The 24,328-nt window shown below is 39.6% G+C and overlaps 1 protein-coding gene across 5 annotated transcripts in view; it reads right to left on the bottom strand.

Annotated features, from left to right (window-relative positions):
• The window catches only part of insc (INSC spindle orientation adaptor protein), a 57,567-nt gene that overhangs the window by 21,579 nt on the left and 11,660 nt on the right, over nucleotides 1–24,328 (bottom strand). For 2 of the 5 annotated variants that reach the window (XM_005459956.4, XM_025909156.1), the window contains exons 2-6: nucleotides 16,505–16,596; nucleotides 5,124–5,490; nucleotides 4,812–4,864; nucleotides 4,598–4,721; nucleotides 3,242–3,355 (exon numbers count right to left, since the gene is read on the bottom strand). In XM_005459956.4, coding sequence (XP_005460013.1) covers nucleotides 3,242–3,355; nucleotides 4,598–4,721; nucleotides 4,812–4,864; nucleotides 5,124–5,490; nucleotides 16,505–16,578 — 732 coding nt within the window. In that variant the 5' untranslated portion in view covers nucleotides 16,579–16,596. Of the gene's footprint in view, nucleotides 1–3,241; nucleotides 3,356–4,597; nucleotides 4,722–4,811; nucleotides 4,865–5,123; nucleotides 5,491–14,216; nucleotides 14,300–16,504; nucleotides 16,597–17,649; nucleotides 18,004–22,289; nucleotides 22,707–24,328 lie in introns of those variants that run through there. The other 3 variants (XM_013264207.3, XM_013264209.3, XM_025909157.1) reach the window with 3 other exon arrangements.

Genomic DNA, 24,328 nt, shown 5'->3' with positions numbered 1-24,328 from the left:
CCATGTCTTATGTCAGTGTATTCAGTTTTACTTCCCCCTGTCTCGTTAGCCATAATTTCTCCCAGCTGTGTCTCCCTCCTGCTTCCTATTCCCTGATTACTCCACTGTGTATTTCAGACCGTTCTCACGCCCGAGGCGTAACATCCCGACGTTTTGTCACGTCCTGCGGCGTTCCTGAGGAACGCGAAAGGTGACATTCTGCGTTCTGATGGTACGCGCCGGGTTATGGCTGAATTCCAGTGGAATGACGGTCCCGTGGTAATATACGTTCCAGCCATGTATTCCAGCCCTAAACCTAACCTTATCCCTAACCCTAACCTTAACCAGCACAGAAATGACATGAAATAGTGTAAATAGACAGGATTAGCAGCAACCAACCAATATACCTAGTGACGTCACGTTCTATACTGGTACAAGATGGCGCTTTAAATGCTCTAAAAACGTCAACTTTAAACACTTCTTGAATCCAGCTTCGCAGACACTGCTAAATCCATGACAACTGCTCTTTTTGCCTGGCTGCTGAATGTTGTTACTGTATTGGTTGATGTGTTTTATTCCTAAGACATGCAGAAAATATAAATATGAAAAATGCAAATGACCATAAAAAGGTAGACATGTATAACTATGGTTCATCTCTGAAAGACCAAAGAAAAGAAAATAGTTTGAATTTGATGGATTAAAGAATAAATTATGCTTTTAGATGAATATGTTGGGCATTTATTTTGTTTGTTTTGTCATTTTGAGTGGGTCGCGAGCTAAAGGCAGGCATGAATAGTGTTCAGCGATAATTTGTATGATTTGTTCTGATCTGTTTGGTATGACAGATGTGTGCAGTCAGCCATGATGGCGTGAATACTCAGGGTCTGATAAGCTGTCAATTACAGAGAAGTGCTTTGGAAAAACATCACCTACAAGGATTTAAAATCACAAGAGAAAAAAATACTTAACATGTTTTGAAATAATGGGTTATTAAAATCAGGGCATGAGAGTTGATAGACTTCACAATATTTTGTTGACACATATTTTTTAATCTTTTCAATTTAAACCATTCGCTTTTTTAAAAACCCTGCTCACGTGTAGGTTTAATAAAATATCTGCAAGTTGAGGAAACGCGCAGTTACATGTGATTTACTTACTGTACTGAACACTGTACATTTTATTTATAGCTTCTATAATCAACTTAAAATATTACAATTGATCAAATGATTTTCTGTGTGTCAAAGTCATTTTTCACTCATAGTGAAAAACCCACAGTGATTTACTGGTTGGCTGTGCTGACCCTGTAGGTCCAGCACTTTAAGTACTGGTACTTATAAAGTGTTTTTTTTTACTCTAACTGCACTCAAAGCACTTTTGACTACAAATGTCATTCACCCAGTCACACGCTCATGCAGGCACTTTTTTCTGTACCTAAGTGCTTTGTCTAATATTTGCACACACTCACGCTCTGATGGACACATCAGAGGCAACTCGGGTTCATTGTCTTGCCCAAGGATACTTCAACATGCAGACTGGATCCACCAGCCTTCTGATTATTAGAATGCCTGCTCTAAGTCCTGAGCCACAACCGCTCCCACTGTGTAGTCAAGTCATTTGTGTAATCATGGGTTGGGTCACAGGACCTCCATTAAAGGCTAGACTCCACCCCTGCGCCACATCAGATTTTACAACCCGATTATTTACTTTATATTATGTGTGATGTGATTTTTCCACGACAAATCTTAGAGTATGACACTTGACATAACAAGAACAACCATCAACAACCAATAACTAAGCAAAACCAGCAAATATCCACTCCTGTTGTCATGTAAATTACAAGTTATCATTATCACACTATTTCCTCTTTGAAGGTACCTCACTGCCTCAAGCTGTATGATAGCTACAATGATTTTTAACATTATGGGAGTCCACCCATCTGTTTCTTTAACCTTTCTATCTAACACACTAAAATCAGCCCATCAACAAAGACTGGCATAGAGATGGAGAGGGTGGAAATATCAGGTCCCCACCCAGACATTTAAATGGCTAATTGCTGTTATTCAGTGCGCGAGTGAAGTCAGCAGTAGTGGAAAATTTGTAATGAGCAAAATGTTCAAATATGAGCTGATGTTATGCATCAAAGGGGTGTGTGAGAAAGTGTAATAGACAGATAGCTGAAAGCTAATTATTTGCTGTGGTTGGTTTCAGGATTCCTCTGAGATGGTTCGTCCAGCTCTGCTACACACCAAGTTAAGAACATAGACTGTATTAAAAGGATGGATGTAGCCACTGTGACATCATCCTTTGGTTTGTAAAACCCAGTTCTGAAGCATTGAGATTGGTGTTTGGAGGGGAGTGGAGTGCTAAGTTATTATTTAATGATCACTAAGCTTAATTAGCAAATTGCATAAATAGACTACATGCGATCATTGCACAGACAAAAATATGTGCCATACTGCAAAAATAACATACTGCAAAAATAATACTGGGGTCCTTGAGCACTGAAACAGGAGCACAGACTTCCTTGACAGGCTGTTGGTATAATTAAGCACAAAGCAAGCCACATATTCAGATAATTTATGTGGAAGTGAAGTGAAGATGACCTGTAACCTGTCACTTAAGGCGACCTCATCTTTAAACTAGATATAAATGGTTGACAATGTACCACTGTATGAGTGCTATTAAGGCTCTGTTAGCGTTTTAGAGTACCACACTGTAAACATTAATTTGTTTCTGCAAAGCTCAACAATATCCATGGGGACTGACTTGCTTTTGGAAACAGCCTCATTTTTACATGGTCTTACTTAGCCCTGGAGCTTGCTACTTGGTTAAAAAAGCGAGAGTGGATTAAAAGGTAAAGACACCTGAGCAACCTGAATGTGTAATCAATACTTACGGCTAATGAGAGCTGACAGTATTGATCTTACAATCTGGCTGCAAAGAGCGTGTATGTGTGTGTATGAGCGGGCCATCAGGAAGTGTCTTATCAAAAGCATCCTGAAAGCGGTCAGCTAACTAATGGCCAATACAGACTTGCTGTCCAGTCTGTCTTTTCTTATCTCACAGTGAAATAGCTTTATAGAGGCATGTATAATAAGATAGCTGGCAATCGCAGGTCTGCTGGTTAGAATGACAAACACTGGTATAGGTGGACTTTCCACAGGAGCGAATAAAAGGAAGCAAGGTCCCAGTTGTAAAGTGAATCTGCTCTCTAAATGCAGTAAGAAGGATAGCATAGAGTCTATTTTTATGTCCCGAGTACCTTGGCAATGATGCTGCAGAGCTGAGGTCCATCCTGGGTTAGGGACAGCAGGTTGCTAATGGCACTACCAATGGTATGAAGGCTGTCTGATGATTCAATCTGCTTGATCAGAACCTGCAAGGAAATTGAAATCTTTGTCATTGTATTCACAAATCAACACATTTCAAATCATCACTTTTGATGACATGATGCAAAAATCTGTTTCTAGTGGCTCATTAATACTGTTATGGTGTCAGCTGTGTCATCTTATTTCGATACAACCACTGGATAGCACAAACATGACAGACATTTCTAAGTCTATTTCTACATGTGTGCAACAATCAAGGGGCAATTTCTCCCCTTCTTATCTGACCCACGCGTGGAGTGTAACTTTATATATGTGTGCTTGGATCCAAAATATTACTATACACAGTATCTGTTTTAACGGCATCACAGTCGGTGTTGCTTAAAGTGGGATAGAGAACAATAGACTGCATATGTAGGATTGACTGATTGGTTGATTGACATAATATTTCTGGCAACTTTTCTTGTTGCCCCTAACTCTCTGTCTAGAAAAAAAGAACTAAGAGTAGCCAGCAGTATCTGCAGGACTGTTCACCATGATTAAAGGCATTTGTTGCAATTACCCTCTGCAAAATTTAAATGAAAGCCTTGACCACCAGGTGGAAGCATTTTACCAGTGGGTAGGTATGTGTAAGCTACTTTAATCAATATTTTTTTCCATTTGTATTTTAAATTGTATGAAAGTGTAAGCCTGTTAGTTCTCTTTAATTCTTCTAGTTATACAAAAATGATTTATCTATGTGACAGTGTAAAGATGATATCATAATCGGGGACTATTTAGGGTTTTGTTTTGCTTTGGTTCTTTTCCTCTCAGCCTTTCTTACTCTTAGGTGGAGATGGGCAGGTTCTGCTGTGGGACTCCGCCTGCTGGCGGTGCCTACCGATTTCCCACGCTTCAACAAACACACCTTTTAGGATTCACTCATTTCCAGCCAGTACTTAAGGACCAGCTCAGGCTCACATTCTTCTCCAGATTATTGTTGAAAGTAGCCGTGGTGATCAGGCTCCTCGTGCTAACTATAAGTCACAAACTATGTATGTTCCTTGTGGAAATCTTGGTCTTCCCCATTGCCAAAAGTCTCTTCTTTCTTTTGATCACTCCATAACAACATACTTTGCTAAATTCAACCCTGAGACTGTTTGGCTCTTACTTCAGAGTTAAATTATTTACACCACTGATTATAACACTCTTATAAATTAGGCAAAGCAACACCTCAACCTATAAGCAAAATTATAAACACATAACACTGCAGAGCACAAGATGAAATATACGCAAATACAGAAACTACATACCCGGATCTCATTGGCTAAAGCCATGTCAATCATGTTGCTGAACGAGTCACTGACATCTGTAAGGATCTCATGGATGGCCTCCCTCATGGATTTCAGGAAGAATTCATCGTCAGTGTGAAGGCACCTGTGGGTGCAAATCAAATGTTTGATTTAAAAAACAAAGCATTTGTTTGGGAGTTTTTTAATTATTGCATATTAACGTTGTAGATTTTACCTCTCTGTAATATTAGTCAGCTCCATACACTTTTCCAGCAAAGACTTCTCATACTACAACAAAACATGCACATTTAAGTGGTCAGACCTCCACAGTTCTAAACATAAATGGCATTCTTCTCCAAGTAGCCTGTCAGTGGGGTATAGCTTCAGGTATTTGTAGATAACAGATAAGGAAATAATGTTCAGTAATGCAAGCTCAGCTTATGTCAAACAGCTCCAGTTAAAAAGAAACATCGTTCAGTTTTTTTCATTACTGTAAAATGGGCACTTATTTATGTATGCAAACCTAATTTTCAAAGTCGACCATCACCTTCTGCATCTCCGGTGGCGTGCTTCGAGCTGCACTGTACTCATGTACCAGTGAGCGAACATGGCAGTTTGCCCGTACAGCCGTGCTGTGGACCCTCTGCCAGCGCCCCTTCTCCAGCCGCTGAAACATCTTTCCTAGCTCTGTGCTGACCACCAAAGCTCGGCGAAGGAGCGTCTGCAGGTTGTTTCTAGCCACGTGGTCCCCTGCACCAACCCCAGAGCCCACAATCAGCTCTCCCTGCTGAGAGTCCTCCTCTACCCCGATGGGTTTGGCCTGGAGGACACACATGCACTCTACTTCCGTCATGTGACGGAGGTCTTCCATCCAGCGCTGGACCGAGTCAACCTGAAGAGACTGCGCACGGGTACTGTGAGTGAAACAAACAGAACAATAGATTAAAAAATGTAATCTAATGTGAAGGTCTCAGTGTGAACAGGACTTTTTCTTAAGCCAGAGGCAAAAGAATTTAGAGCAGAGATGTAGATTTAACACAATTTCAAGGAATCCCCCTGTTTTCCCCATGTTTACATGCTGTATGTTCTCATTTATAACTCCAGTTTCGACTAAAAGTGAGTCAGCAATCCTGAAGACAGCGGTGTCCCAATTTTTGTATTTTTGTTAGTGATACAACAGCATTATTCAGCTTGTTGTGTATATCTGGTCCATTGCAGAGACAAAATGAAGGGAGATGCCACAGACCAGGGTTCATTTGCCATCTATTGATTGCGGTATGCAAAGAAAATTTCTTTCTTGTTTGCGCAGACTAAATCGACAGGAGCTGGCTTTTTGGTTTCTCATTATTAATTAGAAAATCGAAGACATATTGCTAAACAAACATTCATTTCATGGATGTAGCAGTGTGCACCGGTTACTATGTACCGAGGGCAGTGTCATGCTAGAGAGGACTTCATTAATGCTGACTGTCCTCCCTGCTACACTGTAGCTTAAGCACATTTATATGAGAAAAGTCTGATCATCTTTGCCTCCTCCACAAGAAATAACATGGTTAATCAGTGGAAAATTACGGAAATTCAAATTGGTTGTTAGGAAGCTTACTCGCCTGTGCCACCCTTGTCATCTCTATATAATTTTCCTGTTGTTTTTTCATTTTTTCTTTGGAAAAAGTACATGATATATCATTATTTTTTATGCCAAAACAAACACTTGTTTGCCAACAGGGCCACTGCTAATCCCTCACACAAACATCAATTGTTTTTATCCCATCATGGCAGGTGTATCTGCTCTGATGCAGGCTACTTATTGTTGGATAAAAGAGAGGACAGTGTCTGAGTCAAAGACGGAACCTGCTCACTTCAATACTGGCCACCTGGCTCGTGAGTCAGAAAATTATCTAGCTAACAAACAAACTGTACAGCGCCACGGGGCATGAGTTGGAGCTCTTGCTCCTGTTGGCAAATCTTGCTGCAATAAATATAAGGTGAGCTGAGGTCTAACAAAGGCTCTTTTAAGCAATGTGAAAAATAAACCTAATAATAATGGATTGGATTTCATATAGCGCTTTTCAAGGCACCCAAAGCGCTTTACAATGCCACTATTCATTCACTCTCACATTCACACACTGGTGGAGGCAAGCTACAGTTGTAGCCACAGCTGCCCTGGGGCAGACTGACAGAGGCGAGGCTGCCATATCGCGCCATCGGCCCCTCTGGCCAACACCAGTAGGCGGTAGGGTAAAGTGTCTTGCCCAAGGACACAACGACCAGAACAGAGAGCCCGAGGATCGAACCGGCGACCTTCCGGTTGCAGATATGCGTCCCAACCCCCTGAGCCACGGTCGCCCTAAAAGTGCATGTCTGTTGAAGCTGGACTTTGAATTGATAGCTTAAATTTTAGTTAGCTAAAACTGACCTCCGGCAAAGAGTTTTTGTTATGTTTGCACTTGCGTGTGTGCATTTCATACTTATGCATACTTATTTCATACAACATGATAGGTTGAAAACTTTTGGAGAATTCCGATAAAGGTTTGTAGGGATGCAGAGTGGGGTCAAGTTAACAATTCAGGAATTTAAAATATGAGGATTTAAAATATCATGTTACGTTTGACCTCTGACCTCTCTTTGAAGGTCACTAGGTTGATCTAAAAGCGATACTATTGCAGTAGCTGTTTAAAACTATATTTTTCAGTCCCATGTTTTTGTTTTGACAACATATCAGTATATAGGGAATGATATATGGGGACCATAAATATCTTATTCTGACTTGTTATGTTAGTTACAGTAACTCTTTCAATACAGAACAGTTTACATAACAATTTTGTACATGTACAAAATAAATGTGTTATCAAAAACTTTTTTCACTTGATATTCATTACTAAACATTTAAACGTATTTTACTAAACAATGAAATGATTGCTACACATGTGTGTTCCACATAAATGTCTCTCTTCCAAAGTATGTCTATTATCCTGTTTTCCTTCGCTCACCCCAACCCGTGCGGCAGATGGCCGCCCCTCCCTGAGCCTGGTTCTGAGGTTTCTTCCTGTTAAAAGGGAGATTTTCCCTCCCACTGTCGCCAAAGTGATTGCTCATAAGGGGTCATATGATTGTTGGGTTTTTCTCTGTATCTATTATTGTGGGGTCTACCATACAATATAAAGCACCTCGAGGTGACTGTTGTTGTGATTTGGCGCCATATAAATAAAGTTGAATTGAACTGAACTGCATTGAAATAAATAAAAAAGCATGAAAAATAATGATGCTCAAACATCATTTGGGAACCACTGATATAGGTTATACATGCAAACTCCATCACAGTATCATGATAATCAGTCACTGGAGACTACAGTATTTAATTCTAAAATACCCAAATCAATAATGTGTTGTCAAGGTCAATTATTCACAGATAATAGCCATCTTCTGTCCTCGTTAGTCTAATCCCTCATTTCCCCTCAGGATTGTGATGGCTTTAAGAAGCAGCTTTACTGAGCAAACACTCTCCCCACTTCAATCTCTCCCAGCAATGACCCTAATGAAGGGAGGCTTAAGGGGGCAATCCAGAGGCCAGCATCCCACGAGGCAAAGCTCCCCGAAAGAGGGTGGGTCGATGGCTACAACAGCCACCTTTGCTTTGAGGGAACACAGAGGAAAGGGTATGAAGATGAATATTTTCCTCTTGGCTCTCAGGCACTGCAGTTTGAAATGGCAACTGGCGGGACATGTTGGGATATTGCACTGGTATTGAGTATTGGCTGATATCATCTGAATGAAGCACTGTTGTGTTTACATTTAGAACAAAGATTTGTCATTGAACAGCAGCAGCCATCATTATTAAGTGACGTCTTCGAGCTATGCTTTGACCTTTGTATTTTAGCAATAGCCGGTTACACAAGAATAAATCATTAGCAAGCCACAAATCTAATTATAGCTAATCCGATATTAAACATGATTGGAGGGCAGCTGTGTACTAGGGAATGGAACAGCAGATTTATATCACATTTATTTAAATATTGAGTCGGCTACGAAAGACAAAGCATGTATGTGCTGATAAATATACATTCAGTGAGTCATCTGCCAACTGAGGACGGGGAACATCGCGGCGAAAGATGTAAAATGTGCAGGCTGTAGAGAGAGGCAGCTTAGTGGTTCGAAACTCTGAAGCAGAGATAAATCTCATTCATTGTAAGAGAATGGAGATGTAATTAGCTATAAATTTAAACTGGAATAAGTAACTGCACAGAATAGTAAGCATTAATATGGCGCTTACTCTGCTAAGTGGGGTAAAAAGCTTCAGAGTGATCATCAGATAAGATATGAGTTTTAGTTTGACTCTACCTAGGCAATTAAAGATATTAATATCTTTAAAATACTACTGAATCCTGTTTCCTGTTTTTTCTGCTTATTTGAAAGCCTCTTAAAAACCACTCTAGTTCTTGAAATGTCCTTTGTTGGAGATTTGTCAGGCAGCGGTGAATAACACAGTGATTCAACCCAAGTGGCAGATTAGTCACAAAGCTAAAGGTTTGTTAATTATTAATTCTTTTTTTTTTTTGTGATTTACTGGATGACAAAGAAGCATAAAAAAAAGCCTAATGATAAAATGTGAACATTTGAAACTGTTTCCAGAATCTCCTGGTTTCTATCAGTCCAAAAATGTCATTTTAAAACCATTTGCTCGGTTATATCATAGCATCACACCAGGATGAACCCATCTGGATTTACACAACCAATAAAGCCCCGAAACACTCCCGTCATCATATGTTTAAAAAAAAAAGCAGATAATAATAGGTTTGTTTTCCAAAGGAGGGGAAGCGGTGCACTTCAGCTTGCAGGGCATGACAAATATTTACATGTGGGGCCAAAAGAGGGTCAGGCGACAGCAACTCTATTATCCCAGACAGGATGTCTCTGCAGTGATGAAGCATCAGTACTTCTCATCTGCTAGCAGCTGGCTGGCAGAAAACTGAGCGATGGTGGCAACGAAAGAGACAGGAGCTGGTTAAAAGGAGATAGCTGCGTTTTTGTTACACGATTCTGCTGTTGTCGGTTTTTCATTTTAATGTTCATTCTGCATTATGATGAGGTAGGCGGGACATGGGCTACTGTCCAATGGTGCTAATTCCATTTTTCAACCTATGCATCTTTAAGGATAGAAAAACATGCAGTATCAACAGGTTTTGCTGTTTAAAACGAGGGTAAACTTGGAGACTGCATAATCTATTTAAAAAAGTGTAGTTGGTAAAAAAAAATGAGCAGTACGATCTCTGAATGTTAAGATGAGTAGCCGAGCTTCATCAAAAAAAGGGCGAATCCTCTATAGATTTGCGAAGGAGTTCGGGCTGGTGTGCTGAGCTGGTGCGCCACAGTGAACTCACTCTTCCTGTAACACATCAGGTGAGAATTATAACCGGAGCTTTTAGATTAGTCCCACTTAAACTTTTTATGTACTTGAGGCACATGGAGTTCTGCTGCATGAGTCACTGTCAGGCTGCTGCTGTCTGTTGAGCCCCATAATGATCTATCCCTTAGCTCCACTGCAGATTTATGAAACAGTGAAGCTTGTGACCGCAGAGTCAGTTTGCGAGTGTGTGTTCTTGTGCTTTTCTTATTTGAAGGGTTATGTTGACTTTAGATTAAGATAAGGGTAAGAGTTGGGCTACGCTCAATCACAAACAGTGTGTTTGATGTTTTCTCGCACATAGGAAAATCGTCATGGACGTTCCACACTGCCATGCTCAAAGGCCGAATGAAAAGCCAGCCGCCGTGGTACTCGGTTGTTGAAATAAAAAGCGACAAAAATAGAAAGGGACAAAAAAAAAAATCAAACCCCACATATCCACTTCACATGAAAGTGAGTGTGAATGTCATAGTGTTGGTTTTGAAAAGTGGGGTTGTGTTGACGCAAGAAAATGCATTATGTATGTACTGTTTTTAGGAAGGTTTTTTGCATGTTTTTGTTTTAAAGACACTTTTTTTTCATGCAAACATGATGCCAGTGATAAAGGCTGCCATCTTTTTCTGATCATCTGCACGATCAGTTTATGAAAATAACAAACAAACTGAATATTAGTTAACAGGCTTGCTTGCTAGACATCAAGGATACTTCTCAAGAAGTTGAGAATTATATGAATATTTTACCTAAATGAGCAGCTTCAAAGCCATTTTTGATGCTACATTGACCCAAAATATTAAAACTGCACAGTGCCACACATGATTAAGATTACAGACCCGAGCTAATTATAGGAGAAGCTAGGACTCTATTGTCATGAATTGAGACCTAGCTTCTTCTAGCTTCTCCTTCTATTGACAGCATGGCATTTGCTAGGAGACCAAACAGGAAGTTGACTGAAGAAGCTAAGAATACAAAAAAAAGTAAATAAGCAAGAAGTCAGGTAAGAGCAAATCTTGTACCAACAAGATTTATCAGCCCAAAGATGGCAAGACACAAGCTGAGTCAATCTTCCTGCTGACAGCAAGTAACACAAGACAGTGGGTGGTAATGTGGCCCCCTACAGAGAAACAGTAGGGGGCACCCAGAAGCAAAAATATCAGTTTCATAGTGTTGCTCAAACTATATTAGCCTTTGAAAGTTGAGTTCTGGTGGCAAACTTTTATGCCAAATTCTCATACAAAGGTCAGTGCCTATACAACTTTAGTCAAAGCAGCTGCCAATCACATATGCCATAACATGTCATAACATTTAAAATACCCTCACTCTGTGCGCTCTACCATCCCAGCAGAAGGAATGTTCTGCTGACAGCTACGCTTTGCTGAGGTACATCATTACCCACCACAGTGAAAAATGACAAAAGCATCACTTACACGTATGGACTCTCGCCTCATTAGAGGCTGTGAGTCATTTTGTTTGAGGCTAAAAATAGACATATCCACATGAAAGCACTTTGTAAACTTTAAACTCTTTGCACCCAGTCTGTGGGTCTTTCACTTGCATCTTGAAGTTGGTTACAATAAAAGATAATATAAATGTGCTCCAAATCACAGAGAGCCACAATTTTTCCCCCCCTCAATGCTGTATCAGTTCACAGAGAGCTTGCTAGTTAGTGAGAAGCAGACGGGCAGGTGTGAACTCAAGCATGGGAGCACCTGTTGTCACTCAAGTATAGCAGTTATTGTACAGCAGGAACTAATTTGTTCTTCAGGGCTGGAAGCCTATTACAAGGCTTGTTCCACATATCGCTAGAGGCTTCAAGTGATTCAGGTACTATGTACAACACTTCACAGATCATGACCGCAGGTTGAGTAATGTCTGCTTCTCGTTGCTTGATGAATGGCTTTCGTACACGTAGAGTAACCCTGCTGTCAGATGCAAAAGGATCCCACGCGGATGTTTTGAATTAAAGGGTAGACGTCCTCTGTGGCTCAGGAACATTTAAAGGCAGTGTATTACATCAACATGTCTTAAAATACAGACAAATAAGTCTCCTCTGCTTTTATGGGTAAAATCACAAGAGACTGAATGAAGTTATACGAACACACAAACAGACACTGACAACTGATTAGTCAAATGACAAAACTGCTATCTCCATTTCCTTTGATGTGTCATTCATCTTTCGAATAAGTTTCCAAGTAAAGATGCTATGAAAGCCCTAGTTCCAGACGGCCGTGACTTCTTGTCGTGTCAGAATAAAAATAAAAAGAGAGTTCCAATTGCAAGTTGGCGATATCAACTTAACTTTGAGAGTTTGTTTAATTTGTACTGTTGTATTAGTGGGTAACTAATAGTTGCTGTTCATATAGTGACCTCATTAGAAACGTTAGCACTTACCTACAACCACAGTTATACACTTACTTATACCAGGCTATATTTGCTAGCAGTGACTAGCAAGTTGTTAGCTAGCAGCTAACATAAGACAACTGCTAATCACAAAGCTCAGTATAAGTAATGACTGTGTTCTTTGAACTTTTTTTTAACCTCCTAGGACCTGGCGTCCACATATGTGGAAATCACATTCTGGGTTGTCCAGACCAAAATACAAAATTTTGCTCTACAAGGGCCTGATGTCCACTTACGAGGACATTATACTGCCACTGTTCTATCGAAATTTTAGACAAATGTCCTCATATGTGGATATCAGGCCCTTTTAGAGCAAAATCAGGTAAAAAGATATTTCTTTGTTTTTACATTCATCAGGTCCCAATCAGCCCAAATAGCAAAGAGAAATTAAAAATGCATGCCATGAAAGAGTTTGGGTCTTAGGAGGTTAATGTAATAAATGCTCATACAAAAATCTTTCCTCACTTTGTATCATTCTCATGAAGCTGTTTTACTTGCCAAAATCTGCTTTTTGTGTCTTAAACTTCTCTTAAAAAAAAATCATCTAAAACAAAATAATTTGTACCTGATAACACACAGACTGCTTTCTCTATATTAAAAAAAAAATGTTATGAATTTACACTCTCATGGTACAAGAAGGAATTTAGGATTAACCAACATCTGGAACTGTCCATTAACTCCAGGCAGTATTACTGGCATCCTTTGTGTTTCTTGCTTGGAAAAGAAACAGCAACATGTGTTGGTTTGTGTCATTACGTCTGTCTCGGATCTGACTGCATTCAGTTCAGATTATTCGCTGCATATTCTTCTGATATGGTAGTCATTTAAGACAGTATAAGCAGGAAGGAGGTCTTCACTGTCACCCAGTGTTTGGGGTGCATGGATATCACAATCTGATGACTGATGTAATGGAACTAAATGGAAATCTTTCTTAAATACCACAACAGAACCACAGTCCAACTGGGCAGAGGGAATGGAAATGTGGGCAGAATGAGCTGTTAGATTTTGAGGACCCAGCCATTGTGGCTTTGGCTTCAGCTGAAGGAGAAAACAAGGACACTCTTGTCCCAAACAGAATTAAATATGGAGGCATATAATCAAGTACGATGTTAATGCATTCCTCTTTAGCTTAAAAACCAGAATATTGCTTAAAGGAATCATCTTTTACACAGAAACAGCTTCACTGAAACGCGGGGAGGTTTCTATATAATATAGTTTCACTGTGGCAAGAGGTGACAGATGAGCAAAGAAAATGGTTAAGGCATCTGGCTAATGGCACATTTAAATGCACAAGTCACGCCTCGATTTTCTGGGTGAAGGTTGAGCATGTGCTCCTCCTGAAGTAGCACATGGAAAGGGGATATTGTGGCCTCTGACTGGTACAGCTGAATCCTGGCTAGAGAAGCAGACATCTGACTCCCAGATGCTTCAGACAGCCTCTTATGTGTAGCCAAGACTAGATTCTCCTAAGACAAAAAACACAGCCTTTTTTTCCTCCTTTCTTTTCTCTCTCTTTGTCTCAGCCGACTTCTAACCTCAAATTTAATTATCTCAGGCTTCTAAGCACGCCGTGTTAAATGCGCACAACGCATACAAATACAGACATATGTAAAATGCATTAGAATATGATCCATCTCTCTCTCTGTCTCAAACCATCTCCAGTCCATTCATCTTACACTTTGGTTTGTTTCCTCATTTTTCTTAGTCTCACACACACTTTCCCCCACATTACTAAAGCCACACTTTTTGACAACTTTTCCAATTTTCCTAAGTGAGCAGCCACAACTCACTTTAGAAATATACACACACAAACAAATATAAAGAGACAGACACTTGGCTAACCTGTTTGCAGTGTAATGACTCGCCAACCACTTTCAGACTGCGCCCCGAGGCTCTGAATGTGCAGACAAGCCGATCTGGGAAAAGGTTCTGCTGTGGAGATGTTTGTTAGCTGAGTTCATGTACGTGTTCCATCTGTGTTTGCAATTTATTTTAATGCAGTTCAGCCACTTGGCTCGTTTCATCAGCTGATTTACTGACTGTTAGTGCACCGTGCGCAGCACAAATCCAATTTATATTTGAGTGTGTACATGAGACACAGACAGAGATAAGTACGAGACCGTTTTGTCCTTTATTTATGTGCGTGTGTGTGTGTGTGTGCCTATGGCGTGTGAGTTCCCCTGATTTGATATCCAAGTGCATTCACTGCGCATCTTCTGAGACGCTTTGCGAACATTAGTAAACACCAAACTGTCAGAAGATATATATTCAAATTTATTTTCAGTGACTGAAATATTCTAAACCACAGATGCTGACAAAGCGGCTTTTGTAATTGTTAAAAGAAAGAAGGATCAGCATGTGTGACTGTCAGTCGACTGTGAGACAAAACTGTGTGTGATAAGAGCTGATTTGCATTTGTGACCAAAAAGTGGTGGGGGTTTTTGGAAGTCAAGAACAGCAGTTTACTTAGAGTTTTGTAAAGGTTTGAAAACCTTGAGTTTTCTTTGGAGTTCAGTTAAAACATGTGAAAAGAGAAGAGAAGAAGCTAAATAAACTGACAGTTGCCAATTTTACATTTAAAAAGACCAGATCTCCAGCTGAACTCTGTGTTGTTGGTGTCTCAACAGTGAGAAGTGATCAGTTGAGAACAGCTAGTGGGTTTGTGCTCCATGTCAGCTCAGTTTGTCACTGCTTGTTACATGTGGACGTCTCTTTTAGCATCTTGGCCACATGTGTCCTACAGATTGTTCAGGATTTTAGATTTTGAGCTCTGGCTTTATGTGTTTATCAGTAAAGTTTGTAAAGTTCATTTTTCATGTAGCCTCAGTATTATGGGTGGGCAGGAACTCTGAACCCATCCAGACATGGGACTGCATTGTTGGGAAGGTTTTTGACCTTTGCACTACCTGTAATTGAGTACCTCAAATATATTGATCTAGGATCTTCACTGAGGTGCAAATACTAGTATGATCAAACATCAAGTGGAAGATATATCCTAAGGCAGATATGAAGGATTAGTTCAGCAACTCAGGGGTCTGATATAACAACAACAACAACAACAACAACAACAATAATAATAATAAAATAATAATAATGTCACCAAACAGCTCCTCATACATTCATCTACTGGGAATGACTAATGACACAACTGCACCCTGTCACTACTGCAAACCTTAATCCCTGCTTCCATGAGAGGTGGCACACATCTCTCACACCACCACCATTACACTGCATTACCTGCAGAAGATAAGGGGCCAAAGTATTCTGCTTTTTTGGAGGTTCCATTTGCAGATGAAACAGGAGGGTAGTTTCTTGCTATCAGGTTGGTGTTTAGCTGTGATTTTGTGCATGAAGGTGAACAGTACTCTCCACATCTTCACCGGTGGCCGTAATATTAACATGAGTAGTGCTGAGAGACTATAAACTACTGCTAATAACAAACCATATGTTTGGGAAATTGTTCTCTCTGATCTCTGGAAATTGTCTAGTGGAACTATCACATTGTCAAACCTCTTTTAATTTGACTTTTTTCTCCAATGATCTTTAAACAGCTGGTCCAGATAACACACAGAATTCAAGGCCTGCATTGAACACTGAGGTCATTTCTGCTTCTCATCTAACATTCACTGTCTTGTATAATCAGTCATTTGAAAGATATGTTCATATGTTTGGTGGTGTAGCCTACAAACCGTGTTATTAATATTATTATTCATTGAACATTTGGTCAGGTAAAGAGATGTATTTTTAAGTAGCAATAACAAAAACAAAAAAGCATAACAAAAAAAAAGTCTTTCTTACAACGTATTTTCCTAATATTCACATTTTTCCGCATTTTATTTTTTACTTTCAGCAGTAAATTGGAAGAAAAAGTAAAAACCACCCAAGGAATCACAGCTAATATTAATGAGTGTATTTTTTATTCTTATTAAGGCAAAGAAGTGACACATGGACTGGGTATATTACTGGTGTCATTGTAACCTTTGTTCAAAGTCCAAACATCAGAGCCTAACCTGCATAAACCAAGTGTATCTGTGCTTTCAACGACCAGACCTGTTGTTAGCACACATGAGAACATTACTTGTTAAACATGAGGTACAGACCCAGAGTGTGCACACTGGGTTGTTACTTGCCTCATTGGAGATGAAGAGAGCGAGCTGCTCTGTCTGGAGCTGCTCTGAGGACTTGCCATCCTGCCTGAGGCCATCTTACTTCAGCTCAGCACCTGAAATACAGCATGTGCACCGTAAACACCAAGACATGAATGAATACGAATTTGGACGTCTACCTTTATCAATATGTCCCGTGTTGGGGAGTAACGGAATACATGTACCGGCATTATGTATTTAAAGTACAAAATATAAGTAACTGTATTCCGTTACAGTTACCATTTAAAAAGGTGATAATTAGAATACAGTTACTTTGTTGAAATAAATGGATTACATGGTGGTCTTTTCCTGTTTCATATGTGAGGCTATGCCCTCTCTAATTTTGGTAATTCCATGCATTGCCGGAAACCCAAACAAAACATGCAATAAGACGCTCTAATGTAAGTGACCTATTAATGTTGGTGGCGTCAGTTACACAATGGACCTGAGGCCAGGAATGCATTTCTTACTTGGAAATTTCGACACCACTTCACATTTAAAGAAGAAAGGGATGGGAGAAATCTGACCGTGCAATGCAAACTCTGTTTGCCAGCAAAACAGACTCCAAAAGACTTTAACCTAAAGAACCATCTGGAAGTAAGTTCTTTTTAAAAACTAACGTTAGCCTACTGCAACTACCTTGTTTTACTTGTGGTAGCTACCTTATGTGCCACTTCATTATCTTCGATGTACTATTGCTGTGTGATTTATGACTATCAATGAAGGCTAGTCGCCACTGAGCTAACATTGTTAGCTGGCGTTAGCTGAGGTTATTTAATAGGCTGCAGACTGTTAGGCTTGATGGATAGCATTAACAACCTGCTAGCTGCAAATGATCACGTGCAGTTCTGAAAGCAGCCTATGAACTAACCTCAGCTAACGCCAGCTAACAATGTTAGCTCGGTGGCGAGTAGCCTTCAGTAATAGTAATAATTCACACAGCAATAGTACATTCATGTAGTTGTAAAAAGCATTACGATATATTAAGTAATCCAAAGTACTCAGAATACGTTACTCACATTGAGTAACTTAACGGAATACGTTACAAACTACATTTTGGGGCATTTATTCTGTAATCTGTAGTGGAATACATTTTAAAAGTAACCCTCCCAATACTGAATATGTCATACCATCAAGTTGAATATCAAATTTCATTAAATGTCGCGCTGGAAATGGAAACTTCCTTTGCACCACTGCACAGCACCATTCAACATACACACTGTAAATATGCTATCACATGATGACACACGTTGCATCCCCCTAGCTGTACTGCTGACCACCGCACTGTCATCCACTACAGTATCTCCTTATTGATCTACCTCTAAGCTTTCTATTCTTGTCCCCCTCCCTAAGTAATTCAATTATCAATAAACCTCACTGTTTTAAATAGCTTCAAGCTGATGGTGTGCCATGGAATAATATTTCTTATCTTCTAATCTGTTGGCTGGCTGCCAGCCAGTGACTCTCTTCCCTTCTTTGAGCCCAAGCAAGAGGGCTTAAGTGCCCGGAACTTTATTCTGCTGTTTTATTGATGTATCCCATTTAGATTAGTCCATTTTCAATCGGGAGAAGCCACAGATGCCCTCCCGCCTGAACCACACTCTAATCCTTTTAGTTAATGATATCCTGCAGTTGTGTGGTTACAAATTTCGTGTTTACTGCGGGGATATAATTAGCAGGTAGTTACAATGTGAGACGAGCTCTCTCTCACGCACACAAATACACAACTACCCCATGTTGTGAGTTGTGGAGCAGATTTCAACTGTTTTGCTCTGCCTTTTATTAAATGCTTACAGAGAGCGACGGGATCGATAGACATACGCTTACAATAAAGTAATTGAGGCTAGAGGGATGTACGATGCACGTGAAGCGTCGCTTATTGGATCCCACGTCGACTTGCTTCATGAGTGCTGCACTGCCATGATTACAGAATATCTGCTGCTTTTAGTCGGGTTTGAAGATCGAGTGGCTGCACATTAACGGGGTCACCAACTCCGTTTGACTGTTTGCTTCAGTTGCTTCGAAAACGGAGAAATATTTGATTACCGTTGAGTACTTTTTCTTTTTTGGGTGTCAGTAACCGAGTCAGCGACTGAGATAAAGAGATAGGCAGACGGATGAATGGGTGGAGGGATAGACTTGTAATACAGACACAAAGCAAAACTGGAGGAAAAAAAACCTACAAAGAGTAAGATGCAGGAGAGGGGGGAAAGTGGTAGGAGGGTTGGGGTGGGGAGTCTTTTAACTGCAGTCTTGGCATGGCTCCTCTAGGGCCATTTTCAGAGAAAGCATCACAGTGAATCAGAAATTATACCAATACTGTGCCAGGACCATGGAAATCTACTGACAGTAAGCACCCTGTGCTGGGGAAAAGCCCACATCTATTACACTTGGTGCAGTGAGTCATGAAAGTAGAATAGAATATCATAGAATGAGTGCTGATATAATTGAACCGTTAGGCTATTACAATAGAGGTGTAGATGAATTTTATTGACCCTATAATTGAGCACAGGGTCATAGCCATTAAGTCACAGTTCCAGCAGATTCCATTACATGTGCTTGCGGCTTGTTCCAGTGCTCTTCAGTGGATTACCCTACAAATGGAGATGAGTTGTCCAATCAAGCAATTGTCCTGAGCAATTGGAGTGTGCCGCTAAGTGCTGTGTTAAGGACCATTGCACTGAAAGTGATTGCTGTCTGCTGTGAGTGCCCACTGGCTGTTTTTAGACAATCTCCCTTTCAGCCTTGTGGACTGATGTCATTTTGTTATTAGCAGTTCCCTGTTAATTTACATAATCTTGTAATAAATGCTAGAAATTTACAGTCCGGTGAAAAAAACCCATTGGCTCCTTTCTTTTTGTTTATTTGTCATCAAACAAATTTGAATGTTAGAGAAAGATAACCTGAATAGATATAATATGCCGCTTTTAAATGATGATTTCATGATTAATTGTTTTTTTTGTGTTTGTCTGAGCTATTCAGCGGTGAAGTTGCTGGTGTGTTTTGGATTCCAAAGCAAAGCAGTTCCCGACCATCACACCAACACCACCATGTTTGACTTTTGGTCTGATGTTGTTTTGATGAAATGCTGTGTTAATTTTACAGGACTCAGACATTCCAAAAGGTGGACTGAGAGCGATGAGATGTGGACTAATCTAAATGGGATCAATAAAACTTTCCGTGGACTGTCTAGTTTTGGCGATCATCAAGCCTCTGTGTTCTTTGTTGTCAGCAGTGCGTTTTACTTTGGAACTCTCTCATGGATCACATTTTTTCCTCTTTCTTATTTTTCATTTTATGAACACTGACTATAACTGAGGTAAGTTAGACCTGAAGTTCTTTAGATTTTGTCCTGGGTTCTTTTATGAACTCCTGGAAGTCTCTCCAGGTTTTCTCCATTTGTGGATAATGGCTCTCACTGTGGTTCGCTAAAGGTATAAAATGGCTTTTCTGGACTGACAGATGTTGGTGACTTTGTTTCTTATTTGTTCTTGAGTTTAAATCAGATCTTTTAACCTACTTCACTTTGTCAAACACGCTCTCTTTAGGCTATTTCTTTATTGAACAGGTCTGGCAGTAATCAGGCCTGGATGTAGCTATTAAAATTGAACTCAGGTTTCCAAAAAATGTGTTTAGTCACAATTAATTCATGATTTACAAAGGGAATAATTACTTTTTCACATAGCGGCAGGTCAGGTTGCATAGCCTTTTCCCCTTAATAAATAAAAATAATTATTTAAAAACTGCATTTTGTATTTACAACAAATTTATCTTTGTTACATGTCTTTTTTGAAAATAAAATAAATAAGATTTATATTTCTGTGGGTTAAGTATGCCCAAGTGCACAGATGCTGCAAGTGCTACAGAAACTTGAGTTCTGTGAGCAGATGGTCAGGTTTGACTGTATCCTGGCTAATTTTCTTGCTGGGGTGGACATTTCTTTTCATGTCTGAGCTGAAACCTGAGTGCCCAACGAGTTTCCCCATTCAGCTGCAGTTTTAGGTAAGCCAAACAAAGGACAACTCTGTCTCAGCCTCATGTCACATGCCGGGTAAAATAACAACCACTTAGTGACTTGTGCGTGTAAGAGAATTCACTAGGGTGTGCCTTTCAGATTTACTGCAGCATTCGTATTTATTCTTTGCATGTGTGGGAATTTAGAGGACTTTTAAATGTGGTTTGTGCTTGTGTGCATGTTTCTGTCACTTGCAGTTTTCCAGTCCTGTATCTGTTTCAAGTTAATGTCATGCCAAATCTGTACTAGCGAGAGCAATCTTGATTCTTTGTTACTGGCACACTGGAGCCGTTATTAATTCTGTTTGTGAATATAAAACCAGTTGACAAAGCTTGGGAAAAAGGCTTAAAAGGGGCAAAAGTAATTTTCCAAAGTGTAAAGACTTGCAAGCTGAGTTTCAAAGTCAGTACTGGTTCCTCCCATTTGTCTAGACCAATGTAATGTAAGTGTTTGATAGTTGCTGATCTAGCTACAAACTACAGTTAATGGATTTTGCAAAATAAATCTTAGTACCTGAGCTATTTTCTGAGTAACCTATAAAACGGAAGTTCACCTATAAAAGTAACGTGTTACAGTACATAAAGCTAAAGGTTATTTTGTTGCTTGTGTTACCAGTTAAACCTTTGAGGAGTGGGGATATGGACATCAGTTTTACTTTTAAAAGGCGTGATAGTAAAGTGCAAACTGTCAGGACGGAAAATAAAACTTAAGCTCTTTGCACAAGCACACACACTAGCAAAGAATCCAAGGTGGTGTTAAAGCTGAGGGTATACGGACACCAGACTAGAAGTCAGAGCAGTGTTAATTTCTATGACCAATAATTTTCATCGTAATTTTTATAAACTACCTTTTATTTGGATGAAAATAAAACGATAACTAAATAAAAACTAATGGACAACGACAAAAATGACAACGAAATATACTGACGCTAAAAATGAGATGAAAATATTCATTTATTAGTTCTGATTGATCCAGTCAGAGCTAATCGCCTTGTGGAGTGAGCTACAGCTTTTTTTTGGAAGCAGTACAACTAGCTCCTACCCTCATTTCTCATGGAAACTCGATAAAATGTCAACGCTTAGGAGGAAGAGAAGAGTAGCCATACAGATACATTTATCATTTGATGTCAAGAAAATAAAGCGCTTTGTAAACCTTTATATGTACTTGTTTCTAAAGCTAAGTCACTGTGGTGATCACTTTCATGTCTCTTTGGGTTGGTTGTCAACTTTATTTTGTGTTGTCAGTTTTGTGTTCATACGTGAACGTCAAAAGAAATATCATCCGTGTGTCCTCACTAGGATTAGGGATATGTGTCCGTGTTCAGATCATGTTACTGACTGACATGAAAGTAATGTAACGTATTGCATGACTTTTAAGAACAGCAATGATGTGTAGTTTATTTTTGACAACTACAGCTATGAACACGTTTTTTGACTCAGATGAACTCAGCATATGTGCAGCGTAAGATATCACTGTATACCAACTTCTCCCTGTGTGCTCTCTATAACTTCTACATCACTGACTAAAAATACATTTCCAGTCTTTCTAGAATATACTGTGGTAAAGCAGAATGCCTCTTGCCAGATTCTTGGTAAAACCACTAAATGAATACAAAAACTGCTCTGCAGAAAACAAAATACCACAGCACTGCGGTTTAGCTTCGGTGTTGTGCCAACAACAATGAATTTCTGTTCGACGCAAATACAAGAAACTGAACTCTGAGGAGAAACAGAAGAAACGAGCAAAGCCACTCACCATTTTGAGAGGCCAAGACCAGCTTGACTCAATGTGATTGTGTTCAGGACAAACTGAGTCAGGCTGCGTAATCCAAATTTAATGTCCATGATGTTTCAGGGATCCGTCATTGTGCAGCCTGTTCCTTATGGCTTGGCTTTATTTTGAAATTGCCAGTGATTAAACACTCTGGCTTCTTCTCCCAATGCTCTCGGAAACTCACAGACTGAAGAAAGCATATAATATGTGAGTTTCTTTTGGACGCTGGTCTTTAAATACAGTGGACATGCTCTGTATCAGCAAGTCAGCCATGCCGTCCTGCTCACGTCCTATCATTGAGCTGAAGACTGGGTTCACAGGAGGAGACAGCGGTTACAGTCTCACCACAGAGCTGTCATGTGGAGAAGAAAACTGAGCAGGATGGGTACTGTATGAGTGGCTGGGTGGGAACAAACTGGAAGCTGGCTGTGCTCAGCCATGGGCCCAACATTCCCATCCCACACACACTGGGCAGGCTTAAAGTGGACCCTTGTTTTTAGACAGAGAGAAATCCATAAAGGGTGACGGAGAATGTCTGATGTGAACTAGGCATTTGGTGAGTTAGCAAGTATATTGCAAAGTTTAACTACATTACACTATTTTGCTATCAATAATGAAATATTTACTAATGTGTGTATGTATATTGTTGTATTTTCTTTTTCTTTTCACACATATTTTAAATCTTACAGTAAGATTTGTTTAAGCTTCATTAAGAAACCCCCCACCTCATTATCCAGGTAGTGATAATGCCATGCTCAAACTCTTGAGCTAATCAGACAGAGATTTATGCCAGAGTAATTTGACTGCAGTTGACTTAAACTGTTCCAACAGAGTAGAGTAAAACTTTTTGGAACAATTGTGGAGCTAGAGAACAGCAATAGCTTGTTTAACACAACTGGAACTGTATGTTTGTCTGCTGAAAATGCTTCAGTCATGACTTCCTGTGCTCTGTTCTGTGAAAATGATCTATACAAACTGGAATCACAACAGTCACAAAACCAGAATTTCCCACGTGATCTAATAAGTAATTTAAGCTTGTCTAAATAATTTGACAGGATTTCACAGCTCATAAATAGCAAATTATCCTCCAGTTTGTCCTCTTTGGGGTAAAGTATGTAAGAAAACTTGTATATTTGTTTTGCACAGCATTCTATAAATAATGATTATTAGTATTACTATTGTTTCTTTTACATGAAGCAGATTTTGAAACTGCATACTTTACTCTCCAGACACAACCCTCTTGTCCGCTATCTCAGTCTGAGTCTAAATGCAGGGCATTCCACAGATAACATTAGCATGACATAGCAGCCTATTTTAAATGTGGATTCTGTAAAAATCCAAATGTGAAGCATGTTCTTCTGGGGCAGCGTGGCAAACCTTAGCAATTCTGAATTTTTTCATATCCAACTTAAAAATAAAAATACACCAAACTGTGCACATTACCAAATTTTCATTCAACACGTTAATGGTCAAAGTAATATTATTTGAATTAACTTTTCCAGCTCTCTTGTGATAAATGAAAGTTTGTTCTCATGGTTTCGTGTTTATTAGTCTTTATATACTCCTATATTTTTATTTATGTCACTGTTATTTCTGCTGTTGCTCTGCCTGGTTAGATTTAAGTAGGAATACATTCATAGATCATCTTTCTTTGAGCCGTAACTGACAATTAACTAACTGAAAAAAAAAGTGCACATCTTGCACTTGCCAGTCAAAATGTGGGACAAGGGATAAAAATGCGGTTCAGTCACACATACAGAGGGACACCTGGTCACGCTACTCATAAGTGATCCATAAAGTCCAGCTTTGGTCTTTACCTTGAAGGATTTATTTTTGTGAAAGCTTGAGTGATTCTACTGGTATGCTTACACACACCTTTTTGTGTGTGTGTTCCATCTCTGTAGGGATTTGTTTATTTGGTTTGACTTGTTATGACGTGAGGTGTCATTTGAATTGCACAAAGAGAAGAAAAATTGACTTTATCTCTTTTCTAAAGTTAACTGGATGCCAGATTTTAAGAT

Source organism: Oreochromis niloticus, linkage group LG7 (genome assembly GCF_001858045.2).
Source record: "Oreochromis niloticus isolate F11D_XX linkage group LG7, O_niloticus_UMD_NMBU, whole genome shotgun sequence".
Taxonomy (NCBI): Eukaryota; Metazoa; Chordata; class Actinopteri; order Cichliformes; family Cichlidae; genus Oreochromis; species Oreochromis niloticus.
Note: the sequence above shows the minus strand (reverse complement) of the source record. Positions and strands in the feature narration are given on the sequence as shown.